This window comes from Marmota flaviventris, chromosome 1 (genome assembly GCF_047511675.1).
Source record: "Marmota flaviventris isolate mMarFla1 chromosome 1, mMarFla1.hap1, whole genome shotgun sequence".
Taxonomy (NCBI): Eukaryota; Metazoa; Chordata; class Mammalia; order Rodentia; family Sciuridae; genus Marmota; species Marmota flaviventris.
In genome coordinates, this window is record NC_092498.1 from 5,315,962 (window position 1) to 5,332,966 (window position 17,005).

A 17,005-nucleotide genomic window follows, 5' to 3' on the forward strand; every position below is an offset into this window, starting at 1 on the left:
GTTTTGAAATATTGTGTTTCCTGCCTCAGCTTTCCAAGCCACTGGTATTATAGATGTGTGCCACCATGCCTGGCTAAGCATGTTAATTTTATATATATTACAACCCCCCAAATAATTTGTTTTTGCTTTAAATAGTTAACTTTTAAGGAAATGTGAAAATGGGAAAGTCTTTAAAATTTACATCTGTGTTACCATCATATTATTCTGTTGCATACATTCAGGTTTTTATTGGGTACTACTTTCCTGTTTGAAGAATTTTCTTAGCATATCTTGGCACTTGCAATGAAGGTTTGTTGGTGAAGAATTCATTCAGCATTTGTTTGAAGTTTTTAGTTCATTGTTGTTGAAGGATACTTTTTTGGGGAAGGTTACTTTTATGTATTTATTTTTTTAGGTGCTGGAAGTAGACTCCAAGTCCTTATGCAGGTTAGGCAAGGGCTCCACCCCACAGCCCAGCCTCAGCCGTTGATGGATGCCTTTTTGAGTGTATGGTACTGGGGATTGAATCCAGGGCCTCCAGCTTGCTAAGCACGTTCTCCCCTACTGAAGCGCATTTCCAGCTCTTTAAAAAAAATTTGAGACAAGATTTTGTTGAGTTGCCAAGCTGGCATTGAACTTGCGATCCTCCTGCCTTAACCTCCTGAGAGGCTGGGATCACAGGCTTGATAGATACAGTTTTTTTTTTTTTTTAATATTTATTTTTTTTAGTTGTAGTTGGGCAGAATATCTTTATTTTATTTATTTTTATGTGGTGCTGAGGTTTAAACCCAGGGCCTCATATGTGCTCTACCGCTGAGCCACAATCTCAGCCCAATAGATACAGTTTACTACACATTTTCTTGACTTTTCATAGGGATTCCCTTTAATTAATTCCTGCCTTTTGAATTTTTAAAAATTTAAAATTTTTTTAATTTGAAATTTTGAGATGGGGTCTCACTCTTGCTGAGGGCCTTGCTAAGTTGCTGAGGTTGGCTTTGATACAGGCATGCGCCACTGCACTTGGCTCCTTTACTTTTTCCCTTGAGCACTTTTAAGTATGTTTTCCATAGTCTGGCTTACGATTTCAGAGGAAAAGCCTGTTGTCTTATTTTTGTCACTCTGTGGATAATGTCTCTGTAACTTTTAAGATTTTTCTGCTCTTACTCTTTTCCAACAATTTTACTATAAACCACTTTGTCATTATCTATTGAGAGAACACAATTTGCAAAATTTATAGTTATTATTTCACTAAATGCTTTATTTTCTCCCTTCCTTACTCCAGCCTCATGCCTGTTAGATGTGTTTCTGTTTTCCCACAGGGCCTTGTAGCTGTGTTTGTCATTTTTCACTCTGTCTTCAGTTTGGATAGTTTTTTTTTTTTTTTAAAGTGTCTTTAAGGCAAGTGATTTTTTTTTTTAAATTAGATGTTAATCTTTCAATGTAAAAGCTTAATTTAACATTATTTTTAAAAACTCTTTTTTTTTTACACTTATACGTGACAGTAGATTCTATTTTGATACATTTATACAAACATGGAATATATCTTTTTCTGATTAGGATCCCAGTCTTGTGGATGTGCATGTTGAGATTCGCTGTGGTGTATTCACATATGTATGTACACAGGAAAGTTATGTCAGGTTCACTCGACTGTCTTTTCTTTTTCTATCCCATACCCTTCCCTCCATTCCCATTTGTTCTACTGAACTCCCCCCACCTTGTGTGTTTGCATCCGCATATCAGAGAGAAATTTGACCTCTGTTTTTTTAAAATTTTTATTTATTTAGTTATTTTTTTAGAATTGGCTTATTTTACTTAGCATGATAGTGTCCACATTCATCCATTTACTGGCAAATGTCATAAAGTCATTCTTCTTTATGGCTGAGTAATATTCTATTGTGTATATAAACCACATTTTCTTTGTCTATTCATCTGTTGAAGGGCACCTAGGTTGGTTCCACAGCTTAGCCATTGTGAATTCAGCTGGTATAAACATTGATGTGGCCATGTCACTATAGTATGCTGAGTTTAACTTCTTTGGATATACACTGAGGAGTGATATAACTGGATCAAATGATGATTTCATTTCTAGGTTTTTGAGAAATCTCTATATTGCTTTCTAGAGTGGTTACACCAATTTGCAGTCCCACCAGCAATATATGAGTGTACTCTTTTCCCCACATGCTCGCCAACATTTATTGTTTCTATTCTTGATTATTGCCATTCTGAGTGGAGTGAGTTTAAATCTCAGTGTAGTTTTAATGTGCATTTCTCTAATTGCTGGAGATTGACATTATTTTTTGATTTTACTTTCATGAGCTCCATTTTTATTTTTAATAGCTTCCATTTCTCTCATGTTCATGTTTTCCTTTATATTCTTGAGCATATGAAATGTGTAATTGCTGCTTTAATATGCATGCTTCCCCTTTTTTATCATCTCCTATTGATTCCTGTTTCTGTTCCCTCATTCTCCTGATCATGGCTTACATCTTGGCTTCCTTTCCTATGTCTTGTATGTTTTAAGTGGATGCCCCACATTGTGATTTATTTTTGTTGTCTTTTTACGACTGATGCGTTTTTCTACCTGGCTGTTTTGTTAGTTGTGAACTATTTTGATCTTTTGAGAGCTGTCTGCTCTTTTAGGGATGGTCTAGACTAGCATTTTGTTCTGAGTCTCCTTTATCCCTGCTCCTAAGGAGTCTTGCTGTACTCTACTGAATGTAGAGGGACATGACTCTGTGAGATGGGACTTTTCGTATTATAATTCTGTTGAAATTATTTTTCCGCTGATAGTTTTTCTTATTTAGCTTTAGAAGATTTCATACCACACATAATACAGATTGCTGTTCAGATTAAAAAACACATGGGTGCCCTAATGCAGGTTTCTGCTTGTCCTCTTGAGTACTGCGTCCCACAAATTCTGACCTCCCTAAGCATCTCTGACTGGTGATTTCTGTATTCTCATTTCAATACAGTTTCTCTCTGGGTTCTTCACGTGCTCTAGTTTGTTTGTAAGTTCAGTCCGTGCAGAAGGTGCATGCAAAGGTAGGGCTTCCCTTGTGTGTTTCCTCTTGTTCAAGGATTCAGTTTTATACCTCTCATTGGCCAGTGTCTAATAACAGTCATTTCTCATGTTTTGTCTGGTTTTGTAACTGGAGGGTGATTTTTTGTTTTTTGATACTGAGGATTGAACCCAGGGAGTTAACCACTGAGCCACATCCCCATCCCTATTTTGTATTTTATTTAGAGACAGGGTTTCACTGAGTTGCTTAATGCCTCACTTTTGCTGAGGCTGGCTTTGAACTGGTGATCCTCCTGCCTCAGCCTCCTGAGCTGCTTGGATTACAAGCATGCGCCACCACACCCGGTGTGAAGGGTGATTTTTTTTTTTGACCCCTCTTTGAACTCCTGTGTTACTTTAAGTAGATGTCTTTTATGTTATTTTAGGAACTCAGTTGTAGAGTGTCAGCTTCTAAGATTACTGTGATACATTGCATTTTGGTAGAAAAATTTCTCAGCTGAAGTTGGTGCTGTTCTGTTACTTCAGATTTCCTTGTAATAAAGTGAAGCAAAGAAGACTAAAATGAAATGGTTAAGAGATAGAAAGGAAAAATAGGAAGAATCCAAAGGGTTAAAATAAATAATTTTCATGTCATAATTAGACTCGAGACTTTCATTAAAATCGAAATCTGGAAACATTTGAATCAATATAGAAATAAAAATATGTATTTTTCTATTTAATCCTGGAAATTGGCAGTTAGTATGGGTTTGACAAGCATGACCATTGTCTTTTGAATCCAGAAGTTAGTGTTTGATCACTCAGAATAGTCACATAATCAGAAGCCAGGGGCAGCAGTCAGGAACACATGAATGAAGTACTAGAGATCTGAAAAGGACATGTTGATAAATTGGTCCACTGGCCAGAAAGAAAAGAATTCTGATAGATTGTTGAGTATGATGACAAAACCGGGAGCCAGCAACACAAGAGAAAAAACAAAAACAAAAATTAAAATAAGAATTCTTCCTGAGGACTAAATAGTGCAGTGCAGACAACTGGTGTGTTGATCAAGGTTATAAACTAGATAAAACTAGTCTAAAATAAGCCAGTTGTGTCAAAAAATAGTCATGTGGTGTGATAATGGAGTGATAAGCTCAAAACAGATCAGGGCTGTGTGAAGAACCTGCTCAGCCATGCACCTTTCAGTTCTTTAGAAAGGTCACCTGTAATCACCTGTAATTTGGTTGGTGAAGGACCAACCAAAGGTGCAGTTTCCCTCCATGGAGTCCCTGCACTTGCTTGCTTTCTGTCCCACTTGGATTGTCTCAGGGGTTTCCAGCCTCTCGGTCCCAAGTCTTCGTATTGGTCTGTGGGTTCCTCAGCCAAGACATCCTTGTTCCTCTCACACCTTCTTCCACCTGTCAGCTTCCATGCCCATGCCATCTCAGCCCTCTTTCCTTAGAAGAACCTCACAAGTTGTACCGGTGCTGTTCCCTCTATGGCAGTGCTTTCCCCCCAAATGTCCTAGTGATTGGAGAGTTACCTTCTACCCCACATCTGCCTAGGTTAGATAAAATTCTTGTTCACACAGAATTTTATCAACCTGGTGCCCAGTCGCCAGCTTTTGGTGCTTTTCTTTCTTTCTTTTTTTTTTTTTTTAGTTGTAGATGGACACAATACCTTTATTCTGTTTGTTTATTTTTTATGTTGTGCCGAGGATCAAACCCATTGCCTCTCATATGTGCAAGGCAAGTGCTCTGCCACTGAGCCACAATCCCAGCCCGGTGCTTCATTTTCTTGATGTTGTATGTACTTTCTTTGTGACCATGTGTCGCCACTGGAGGACAATTGTGGGGACAGTGACTTGCCTTTTATCTACTTCTGCTGCCCTTTGGGCAGTTGACACAGGAGTGGTACAGGAGCTCATGATGCTTGTCATATGTGTTGTCTAGATATTTGTTTAAAAGGCTCAAGCTGGCTTTATCTATCAGTTTGTGAGTATGGAATGTTAAATTTCCCTTAATTTTCAGTTATCATCTCTTCATTTTTGTGTAAATATTTGCTTTATATAATAATGTGAAGTTCTTTATGTTATCTGGGTGAATTCACCTTTTTATCATTAAATAAAGCCATTGATGTTTACTATGAAAATTCATATTTATATTTATCCTTTCAAGTTAGTTTCTATTAACTGTATATTTTTTCCTTCTTTTCTGCTTGCAATAGGAATTGATTTAAAAATTTCCCTTGTTCTTTTTTCTTCTTTGTTTTATTAAACTTTTTGTTTAAATCTAAACAGAACTACTTAATAATTATTATTTTCTCTTTGTTACCACAAATAATAAAATCATCCTTAGAATGCATTGGCCCTGATCATGCTTTCCTATCTTCCACGTTTTGTAGTTTCTTAATTTGGTTCTGCTTCCTTTCCCTCCACCTCACAGCAAGTTTGAAATGATAGTATTTTTACTGTTTCAAATAACATAATTTCATGTTTCTTTATGGCTGAATGAAACTCCATTGCACATATATACCACATTTTCCTTATCTACTCATCAACTGATAGATAGCCAGGCTGGTTCCATAGTTTTTCTGTTGTGAGTTGTGTTGCTGTAAACATGGATGTGCATGTATCACTGTAGTAATATGACTTTAATTCTTTAAGATAAATACCAAGGAGTGGCATAGCTAGGTCATATATGGTTCTATGCCGAGTATTTTGCGGAATCTCCATACCGATTTTCCATAGTGGTGGTACTAATGTACAGTCCATCAACAGTGTAACAGTGATCCTTTTTCTCCACATCCTCTCCAGCATTTATTATTGCTTGTATTTTTGAGGGCTGCCATTCAGACTGAAGTGAGATGAAATCTTATATTATCTTGATTTGCATTTCCCTAGTTGCTAAGGATGTTGAGTAGTCTTTCATATATTTGTTGGCTGCTTCTTTTGAGAATTATCTGTTTGGTTTGTTTGTCCATTTATTTATTGCACATATTTCCACCGCCGCCACCACCACCAGGGATTGAACCCAGGGGCACGTGACTACTGAGCCACATACCCAGCCCTTTTTAAAATGTAAATCAATTAATAGTACCAGTGATTGAACCTAGGGGCGCTTAACACTAAATAAATATTTTATTTAGAGACAGGGTCTTGCTAAATTGCTTATGGTCTTGCTAAGTGGCATAGGCTGGCTTTGAACATGAGGTCCTTATGCCTCAGCCTCCTGAGTTGCTGGGATTATAGTTGTGCACCACTGTGCCCAGCTTTTATGTTTTATTTTGAGACTGAGTCTTACTAAGTGCATAGGGCATCACTAAGTTGCTGAGGTTGGTCTCTAACTGGAATATTCCTGCTTCAGACTCCTGAATTGCTGGAATTATAGGCATGTGCCACCTGAGCAGCTTGGGTTAGTAGTGTGTGTGTGTGTGTGTGTGTGTGTGTGTGTGTGCGCGCGCGCGCGCGCAGTTTTTTAAGTTCCTCATATGCTGTGGGTATTGATCTTCTGTCAGAAGACTATCTAGCAAAGATATTCTCCCATTCAGTAGATTCTTTGTTTATATTCATATTACCCCCCCTCCCCTCTCTGTACTGGGACACTTTTCCATTGAGCTACATCCCCAGCCCTTTTTTTATGTTTTATTTTGAGACACAATCTTGTTAAGTCACTTAGGGCCTGGTTAAGTTGCTGAGGCTGGCTTTAAATTTGCAGTCCTCCTATCTCAACCTCTGGAGTTGCTGGGATTACTGGTGTGTGCCATTGCATCTGGCTCTCTTCACATTCTTAATTTTTTCCTTTGCTGCATAGAAGCTTTTTAATTTGATCCCCTTCCATTTATTAACTCTTGGCATTATTTCCTGAAAAAAAAATTTAATCTTTAGTTTTGGACAGTATCTGTTAGGAATTTGATTCAGATAATTCTTTTTTGCACCCCCCCCCCCCCCCCCCCCCCACACACACACACACCTTTTGGAGATGACTTTTTGGCAACTTGCAATATTTCAACTAAAGTTATTTGGACTTCCAACACTTTAACTTTTAACGTATCTGCTTTATGATTAGATCGGTTACCTTCCTTTTAAAAATAAGATTTAAGTGGATTTCCTACTTAAACATAACTATTTGATTTATTTTTAATATCATTTATCATTTATTCTTATCACTTTCCATTGTTTTCAAATTCTGAGCTCATTTGTATTTTTTCTCTTGTTTAAAATTTTTTTCCAGTTGTAGATGGACACACTTTTATTTATTTGTTTATATGTGATGCTGAAGATCGAACCCAGTGCCTCACATGTAATAGGCAAGTGCTCTAAATTGAGCTAAAACCCAGCCCACTTTTTTTTTCTCTTTAAGTAGTAAAATAATGTAAAAGCTGTGAAATTATCTGAATGTTGTTTTGTCAGTTTTCTAAGCTTCTTATTTGTAATATCTTATTCTTTAAATTTCTCTTTTTTTTTCTCATTTCTATCCCTTAGATACTCCAAAATAACTTAAAGATATTAGTTCTTTAAATTTTTTTTTAATATTACATTGGGTTACAGAATCTACCTTACCACTGTTGTTACCTTTATTTTATTTCCCTAAAGTGTTTTTAAGTTAAATTTCATAACACTTAAAAAGGTAATGCAATTAGATCATACTCAATTTTTGGAATTTTATTTTCTTTAGTCATTGTGCATCATGGTCTTTTATGTCAGCTTCAAACAAATACAAATGTCTGGGTGTTCCTTATTCACTTGATTAAATGTGTAGCTACAGCCTGATGTATCTACTCTGTCCAGAACCTGTTAAGTTGTTGAAGCTAATGCTATAGACAAAGGGAGTCTTCCGAAGGTTATCTGGAAAGAGGAAAGGCCAGAATAGGGATACCTCGGCCAGTTTTAATGACATAGCACACTTACCGGGGTGTGTCCTCACATCCAGCCATTAGGAAGGGCTGAGTTTAGGGGACAAAGTGACCGCAAAGTCTGGTATTTACTGTTTAACATGGTAAAATGCTGGAGAAATGTCCAAATTATTTTATAGACCTTTAAATTGTGATTTATATGGAGTATAACATATAATCCTTAAAATTCATTATTTTTTACTATATGTCTTTATTTCTTTCTAGGCCTCGAAGTAGAGGAAAAACTACAGTGGATGATGAAGATAGCATGGACGGGCTGGAGACAACAGAAGCAGAAAATATCGTGGAAACAGGTATCACAGTTTAGTAAGAATGTACATGATAGTATGCACGTGTGTACCTGGCATATGTGTGGAAACGTGTTGTGTTAGCCGTGGTTGATGCACTGCACTTCAGTTCCATTTGTCCCAGTTAGTTTGCTAGCTAGTCACCATGTGGAAAACCCAGTCTACTCCCTCACACCTTTTCCTTGAGACCTGATTTAGTAGGAATTATTTTATATTTATGGATAACTGTTTTATCAAAGTAAAATTAAAACTGCAAGAAGCAGTAACTCAGGCCATTATTATGCTAGCTCACAGGATATTTCTTGCTTGTGAACCATTAAATATTTGTTTAGAGCTTGTTTTGTTAAAATGTATGTAGAGAGAAAGTGTTTCACTAGCGAATGATAGTATGAAATACCAAGTTGAACAAATGGTTTCTGGTCTGGAGAACCTTTAGGTGTCCTAAGTTAGCTGACATGTATTGTGCACCTGCAAAATGTGGGTAGAGTAGGTTGCCCAGAGTGGTTTCCAGAATTTACAGGAGATTGGTGATACGTGGTCAAAGGGACTAGGCTTCATATTGTATGTAGAGGATATCTGTGGTAGGTAGTCCGTCGTTGGCCTTGTTTTCTATAGTTGTTGGATAGAATTTGGATGTAGTATTAGGCTTCATCTCTGAAGTTGAATATCATCCTGATGCTTATTGAATGTCTTTTGTTTTTGTAGAAGAGTTTAAAATTGCATTATATTTTAAAATATAATTTTCTAGAAAATGCGTTATGGTTGTCAAATGTGTTATTATATAGTGTTTTTTTTTGAAATCTTTCAAATAGTATATGCAATTTCTATCCCTCTTCTGACTAGGGCCTAGGTAGGTAGAATGACAAAATAAAGCTTGAAAGTTCCGAGTTTTAAATTTACCCTTTTTGCTCATTATCACACTACTGCAAACTTGAATTTATGTAAATAGCATTAGTTCTTTTTTCATATAATTTTTTCTGTAGTTCACTGTTAGTAATGAAGAGTCCTTTCGAAGCTTTAAATAATATTTTCATTATGATTACTGGCAAATTAAACAGTGCTACCAGAGTGTGTTGCGCTTATCCACATTCTTGCTGGGCTCTCTCACTCAATAGCAGAAGGTTAGCACCTGCCTTTCTGTTTTACTCTTCTGTGCTTCTCTGGTTGTCATTTTTGATAATCTATTCAATACCCCATCCTTTCAGCTTCCTGATTTCCTCAGAAATCCTGTTCTTCATTCCCCTTCAGCTGCTCATTCTTATGGTCATATATTAGCTTTCTTATTGTACCAGCCACTGAGACAATTGCTATTTCATTTCCAAAATCAGCTCTGCTGTCCTACTCCCTGGCTGCTTTTTTTTCCAGGTCGCTTTTCTCCTAATGCCTCATTGGTCTTACCAGTGGGCTTGTTGCTCTCCTTTCTGGCCGGATTCTGTGACTCATCATTGTGGTCATTCTCTTCTAGCAGCCCAGATTGTGCATTCTAGTAGCTGAACATAGCTGTAGAGAAAGGCATAATCTTGCCGACTGATTTCATTTTAAATTTGTGACCTCAAATCAAATTGGTGATGACTGGTGCCTTCCTTTCATTCTGTATACTTAAAAATTTCCTCTCCCATTTATTGAAAATTATTACTTCACCACCATCTCTTTTCAGATTTCTAATACTTCCTCCCAGTTTTCAATCTTTAGCTGATGATCTTGCTTATTTTAGTGGAAAAAAAAATTTTTTTTTTTTTTTTTACACTCACCCATCAAATCTGCTTCCCTACTTGCATTTTTTTTTTTTTTTGTCCATCTGGTAAAATGGAATGAAAAGTCTCTGTGGTGGTTTGAGGCTAAGTCCTTTACTTGTGTCCTGAATTCTATCTCCTTTCTCCTTTTGTGGATTTTGGGTCTGCAGTTTTCTTTGCTTTCCTATGTCAGGGGTTTTTACAACTCAAAAAATCATTTCTTAGCTGCAGAATGTGTTGCAGAATCACCCCTCTCAATCACAAACAATCTCTATGGATCACTCATCTCCTCTTAGCTACTGTACATGAGATTCTTTACTCATCTTTATAGCAGAAGTCCTTGGCAGATGTCTTTATGAAACCCTTGAAAAAGTTGTCATATGGTGGCTACCGTTTTTTTGGTGATATTGGGGATTGAACCCAGGGATACTTTACTACCGAGCTATATCCCCAGCCCTTTTTAGTTTTTGTTTTGAGGCAGGGTTTCACTTAGTTGCCTAGGCTGACCTTGAACTTGTGACCCTTCTGCCTCAGCCTCCTGAGTTGCTGTAATTACAGGTGTGTATCATTGCACCCGGCTGGTTACTATTTTTTTTTGGGGGGGGGGCGAGGGGAGACCAGGGATTGAACTCAGCGACACTTGACCGCTGAGCCACATCCCTAGCCCTATTTTGTACTTTATTTAGAGACAGGGTTTCACTGTGAGTTGCTTAGCACCTTGCTTTTGCTGAGGCTGGCTTTGAATTTGTAATCCTCCTGCCCCAGCTTCTTGAGCCACTGGGATTATAGACGTGCACCACCATGCCCAGCTGCTACTTATTTTTGACTGTTTTCTCATGAACTCACTCAGATGAGGCTTTCTTCCTTTTTTTCTGCGAAAATGTTCTTGTCAAGTCACCGGTAATCTCATATTGCCCAAACCAGCTTTTAGTCTTCATCCTTCTTAACCATTCATTGTCTTCTCACACAGCTAACCACTCTTGGGAGTGAAACTTATACTTGGCTTACAGGACTGCAGATCTGTCTCTGTTTTTTTAAACTCAGTGATTTCTCTTCATTCTGTTCTTCTCATTTTGTGCATCAAGTGGTCTTTCTCAGTTTCATGGCTTTAAATATTACCTATGTGCTGATGACTCTAAAAATCACAGTAGTGACTTTTAAAAAATTATTTTTAACTGATAATAAAAACATAAAAGTTGACATATTGTTGGAGACCACTACCAGTTTTTTTTTTTTCTTGCCTTTAACATGAACTGTTATCTTCAGCTTGTTTGTTAGCACCTCTTCTTAGATGTTTGAAGAGGATCTAAACTGAATGTGTGACCTTTATAGAGCTTCTTTTTGGGTGATGTATTGAGGATGGAACTCAGGGGCACTCAACCATTAAGTCACATCCCCAACCCTGTTTTGTATTTTATTTAGAGACAGGGTCTCACTGAGTTGCTTAGCTGCTTATTGTTAACTCTGAAACCTCTTCCCGTGTTTCTGTGTGAGCCATGCTACCATATATGGTTCAGGCTGAAACATGGAGTGTTTTTTTTTTTTTTTAAATATGTATTTTTTTAGTTGTAGATGGACACATACCTTTATTTCTTTATTTTTATGTGGTGCTGAGGATCAAACCCAGTGCCTCACAAATGCTAAGCAAGTGCTTTACTACTAAACTACAACCCCAGCTCTGGAGTCTCTTTTTGGGAGTGTGGGTATGAAGGACTGAACCCAGGAGCACTTAGCCACATCCTCAGCCCTTTTTAACAATTTTGAGTCATGGTCTCCCTAAGTTATGCTGGGGGTGGCTTTGAACTTGCAATCCTTCTACCTTAGCCTCCTGGAACCACAGGAATTACAGGTATGTGCCACCCTGACTGGCTATTTTTATTCTTTTGTGGTGCTGGGGTTTGAACCCAGGGCCTTGTGCATGCGAGGCAAGCACTCTACCAACTGAGCTGTATCCTCAGCCCTATTTTTATTTTTTAATTAATTAATTAGTGACAGGGTCTCACCAAGACTCTGGCTGGAGTCTTCCTTGATTTATCTTCCTGGGACTTTTTTGGTCTTCACCTTCTTGGTGTTTCTTGAGCTCAGATACTTCCTTCTCCTCCTCTGCCTGTCATTGCACAGCTGGTCACCACCACCCTTGCTCCTCTGGACTGCTGCAGTTGGACTCCACATAGTGTCTTCATTGGCCTTACTACTTTTCCTCTCACTCCATTCTTGTCTGTTTTCCATAAGAGCCTTTTACTTCATCTGCCTACCATCCAAAGCCTCCAGGAGTAATTAGAACACAATCTAAAGTCTGCACCATGAACTTCAAACTCTTCTGCCCTGACCTGGGCTACCTTTCCCACACCATCTTATGTTTCCTTTGCTCCCTGGGCTCTAGCCTTGTGACCTCCTTTTCCTTCCTGGAGTTTGGCATGCTTCTTTCCAAGGCATTTGTGTATTTTGTTTTCTTGGAATACCCCCGACCCCCCAGCTTATTTCTTTACTTCAGTCAGTTTTTTGCTCAGGTGTTGTGTTTCCAGAGAGGTCTTTCCTTACCAACTTGTCTAAAAAGCAGCACTAAGCTGGGCATGGTGGTACATACCTGTAATTCCAGTGACTTTGGTGGCTGAAGCAGGAGGATCTCAAGTTTGAAGCCAGTCTTAGCAACTTAGTGGTAGAGCATCCCTGGGTTCAGTCTCCAGCATCCACCATTAAAGTGATGAGGACAAAACCCCTAGTACTTGCTGCTCTCTGATCTCTTCTGCTATACTTCTGTTCCTGGTATTTAAGAAATACGATATCGTGTTCCATGTTTATTTATTCTGTGCCTTGCACAGTGTATGAGTGCTGTGAGGTCAGTACTTCCAGGCACACAGTAGGCCTTCACTTTACTAACTGGAGCAATATCATCTTTTGCATTTTCTAAGCTACTTACTGTTTTGGAACGTTGTCACAAAAGTAAATTTTTGACATTGATTTTTTTCTTAAGAGTAGAATAGCGGGCCCCACAAATGAATTGTTTTCTTATTTTGTCTCCATGTGAGGTCAAGACTGAAGTATAGAGAAAGGAGCAGGAGGGTACTTTTTTTTTTTAATCCTCGTCTTTTATACTGAAGTTAAGCCAGGGCCTGTTAGTGTATTAGCTCTGTGTCTGTCAGTGGAAAGGCCTTCATTTAGTTCTTTTAGTGGACACATAGAGAATAGGGAAGGAGGGTGGGAAGAACAGCCATTAAACCAACAGACTACAAGTGAACCCAGGCAAAAAGAAAAGTTCTATAAATGTCTAGTTAATTTAAACATAAATTCAAGTCTGGTGCAAGGTTCTAACCTCTCCATGTGTGTCTCAGGATTCAAAAGCTTATTGAAGGGTTCTTTTACCAATGTAAAATCCATGCCTTGACACACTCACTCAATAATTTGTAATGTAATAATTTCATAATGTAAGAGTATTAATTAAAATGAGCATTTTATCATGGTTGATGGATAGGATTGAGGAACCCACAAGTGTCCATTACTATTGCTCTCATCTTTGTTATACAAATAACCTTCCTTCTCGTAATTTTGGATTGTTGCATCTAGGTTTTTTCCTTCCTTCCTTCCTTCCTTCCTTCCTTCCTTCCGTCCGTCCGTCCGTCCGTCCGTCTTTCTGTCCTTCCGTCCGTCCTTCCGTCGTTTATAGCTTAGTATTCCTTTTGCTGTTTCCATACATTTTGGGATGTTGTGTTTTCATTTCCTATTTGTTTCAAGAAATTTTAAAATCTTCCTCTTAATTTATTCATTGATCATTCAAGAGTATGTTGTTTAATTTCCATGTATTCATACAATTTTGAAGTTCCTTTTGCTATTGATTTCAAGTTTTATTACACTGTGGTTAAAGAGGATATATGCTATAACTTTAATAAATTTTTGGTTTTCTGAGATTTGTTTTGAAGCCTCACATATGGTCTGTCCTGGAGGATGTTCAATGTGCTGATGAGAAGAATGTATTTTCTGCAGCTGTTGAATGGCACTTTCTGTACATGTCTGTTGGGTGCATTTGGGTTGTAATATGATTTACCTCTGATGTTTTTTTGTTGATGATTATTTTTGGGAGGTCTGGATGATTTATCCATTGATGAAAGTGGAGCATTGAAGTCTCCAACTATTATTGTTGTAGAGTCTATCTGTCCTTTTAGATTTAACAATGTTTGCTTTACATAATTGGGTACTTCAGCATTAGGTACATATACATTATAAATTATTATTTATTCTTGTTGAATTGATCCCTTTTCATTATCATAGTGACCTTCTTTGTCCTTTTTTTTTTTAACCAGTTTTTGGATTGGTCTGTTTTATTTGATACAAGTATAGTCACTTCTGCTTACTCTTGGTTTCCATTTGCAAAGTCTGTGTGCATCTGTAAGTTGGGAGGGTGAGTTTCTTATAGTCAGTACATTATTGGGTATTGCTTTTTTAATCCATTTGGCTAGTCTTTATCTTTTATGAAATTGGGAAAAATCATCTTTTTTTTCATGCTGGGTATTGAACCCAGGCCCTTGTGCATGTGAGGCAAGCACTCTACCAATTGAGCTATATCCCCAGCGGGAAAACAATCTTTTGAATTCAAGTTTATTATTGATATGAAAGCACACTCATCATTCTGTTAACTTTTTTTCTTTGGTGGTTTTGTATGTACTTTCTTCTTTCGTTCCTCCTGCACACCTTTGTGGTTTTACGGATTAACAGGGGAAGCTGCTTCTAGTTCTCTTGTGTAATTGTACTGTTGAGTTTTGTACAATTGTGCATTTTTGTGATAGCAGTTATCGTCCATGTCTCATGTAGGACTTCCTTACCTGAGCATTTGTGTGGGGCTGGTCTGGTGGTAATTAATTCCTTCAGTTTTTGCTTGTCATGCAAAGTCTTTATTTTTCTTTCATTTCTGAAACGTGGCTTTGGGTTTAGGACTTTTAGCTGACAGTTTTTTCTTGCAGGACATTGAATGTTTCATTCTATTCTCTCCTGGTCTGTGAGATTTCTGCTGAGACTTTATTTTTAAGAGTGTTTTTAAATTCACAGTACAGTTGTGGGAGATGTGATAGATTTTTCCCATATACCTTCTAACCCCACACAGCATGATCTTTTCCATTGTCAACATCCTATTCCAGAATGGTGTAACTGTCATCTAAAGTCCATAGTTTAAAAAAAGCCCATCCTTTGTGTTGTACATACTGTGGGTTTGGGCAAACATATATTGACATGTACCATTATGTATCATAGAGAGTAGTTTCACTACCATGAAAGTCGTCTGTGCTTTACCTAGTCATCCTTACCTCCCCACACCCTCTGGCACCAGAGGGTTTTCCTTTTCCAGAACGTTGAATAGTTGTAACCTTTTCAGATCAGCTTTTTTTCAGTTAGTGGTAGGAATTTATGTTTATTCCATGTATTCATATCTTGATAGATTGTTTTTTTGAACACTGAATATTGCTCCAGAGTTTGGCTATACTAAGTCTATTTTTCACCCATTCACCTACTGGAGGGCCCCTTGATTATTGGCAATTGTGAATAAAGCTGCTATTATGACTGTGTCCAGATGTTTGTATGGACATGTTTCCAGCCTATTTGAGTAAATACCAAGCAACATGATTGCTAGATTGTTAAGAGTATGTTGTAAGCACCCCCTCATTCAAACCTGGACCTTCAGCATGCTAGGCAAGTGCTCTACCAGAGAGCTAGAACTATATCCTAGGCCAGAATAGTTTTGTAAGAAACTGTTAAATTGGTTGCATTCTCGGCTGTATAATGTAGCAGAGAAATATCTTTATTTACTGTTAATCTATATGTGTCTTTATATTTAAAATGGGTTTCTTGTGGACAGTATGTAGTACGTAGGTGGGTCTTGTTTTTGGATCTACTCTGACAAGTCTCTTTCATTTTTAAGTATTTTTAAATTTTAGATAAACACAATACCTTTATTTTATTGATTGATTGATTTTTTTTTTTTTTATGTGGTGCTGGGTATCAAACTTGGTGCCTCACATGTACTAGGCAAGTGTTCTACTACTGAGCTACAACCCTAGCCCAATCTGTCTTTTAATTGGTATATTTAGACTGTTGACATCCACGGCATTTTCTCTTCCTTCCTTTATTACTGGGGAGTGAACCCAGGGCCTCCTGCATGCTAAGCAAGTGCTCGACTGTTGAGCTCTATGTGGTAGAGGGCCTTATTTGTTTTTAGTTGTAGATGGAAACAATGCCATTATTTTATTTATTTATTTTTATGTCGTGCTGAGGGTAGAACCCAGTGCCTCACATGAACGAGGCAAGTGCTCCACCATTGAGCTACAGCCCCAGCCCATGGTGTCCTGTTTATTTTAAGACAGGATTTTCATAAGTTGCCCAGGTTATCCTTGAACTTTTGATTCTCCTGCCTTAGCTTTCCAAGTAGCTGGGATTACAATTGTGTGCCACTATGCCTGGATTCAAAGTAATTCTTGATCGAGTAAAATTAATAGCTCCCATATCTATTATTGTTTTACATTTGTCACCCTGTTGTTTGTTCCTAATTTTGTCTTCCACTGTTGGCCACCTTTGTGATTTTAATTGAGCACTTTCTATGATTCTGGTTTCTCTCCTTAGAATATATCAGTTTAACCTTTTTTAGTCTTTGTTTTGGAGTGTGTAATATATAATCACAGCTGATTAAAATCTGCTGCCTATGTACTATATTTACTAACTATATTTACATAAAAAAAAGAATTTGGGTGAGTTAGTTGTAATCAATTGACCAGATTATAAGTAATGGTCAACAAAAACCAAGTTAATATCTATACATTAGAATAAGTCTTGGGCAAGGGATGTGGCTCAGTGGTAGTAGTGTGCTTGCCTAGCATGCACAAGGCCTGGGGCTCCATCCCCCACACAACACACACACACAGTACAAGAATGTCTCACAAATGATATTAGTATCAACACAGTAAAACTGTTTACTTATTTAATTTAAATAATAATTTAATAAGTAAAAGCTAACTTATTTATCAAGACTACCATTTGTTAACTTTATAGGCTTTTCTACTAATGGCATCTAGTTATATGTATTAGTCAACTTTATCACTGTGACAAAATACCTGAGA

The 17,005-nt window shown here is 37.5% G+C and overlaps 1 protein-coding gene across 11 annotated transcripts in view; it reads left to right on the forward strand.

Moving 5' to 3' along the window:
* The window catches only part of Kmt2c (lysine methyltransferase 2C), a 266,426-nt gene that overhangs the window by 63,951 nt on the left and 185,470 nt on the right, over positions 1-17,005 (forward strand). For all 11 annotated transcript variants that reach the window (XM_071610717.1, XM_071610726.1, XM_071610727.1 and 8 more), the window contains one exon: positions 8,093-8,181. In XM_071610717.1, coding sequence (XP_071466818.1) covers positions 8,093-8,181 — 89 coding nt within the window. The remainder of the gene's footprint in view (positions 1-8,092; positions 8,182-17,005) is intronic.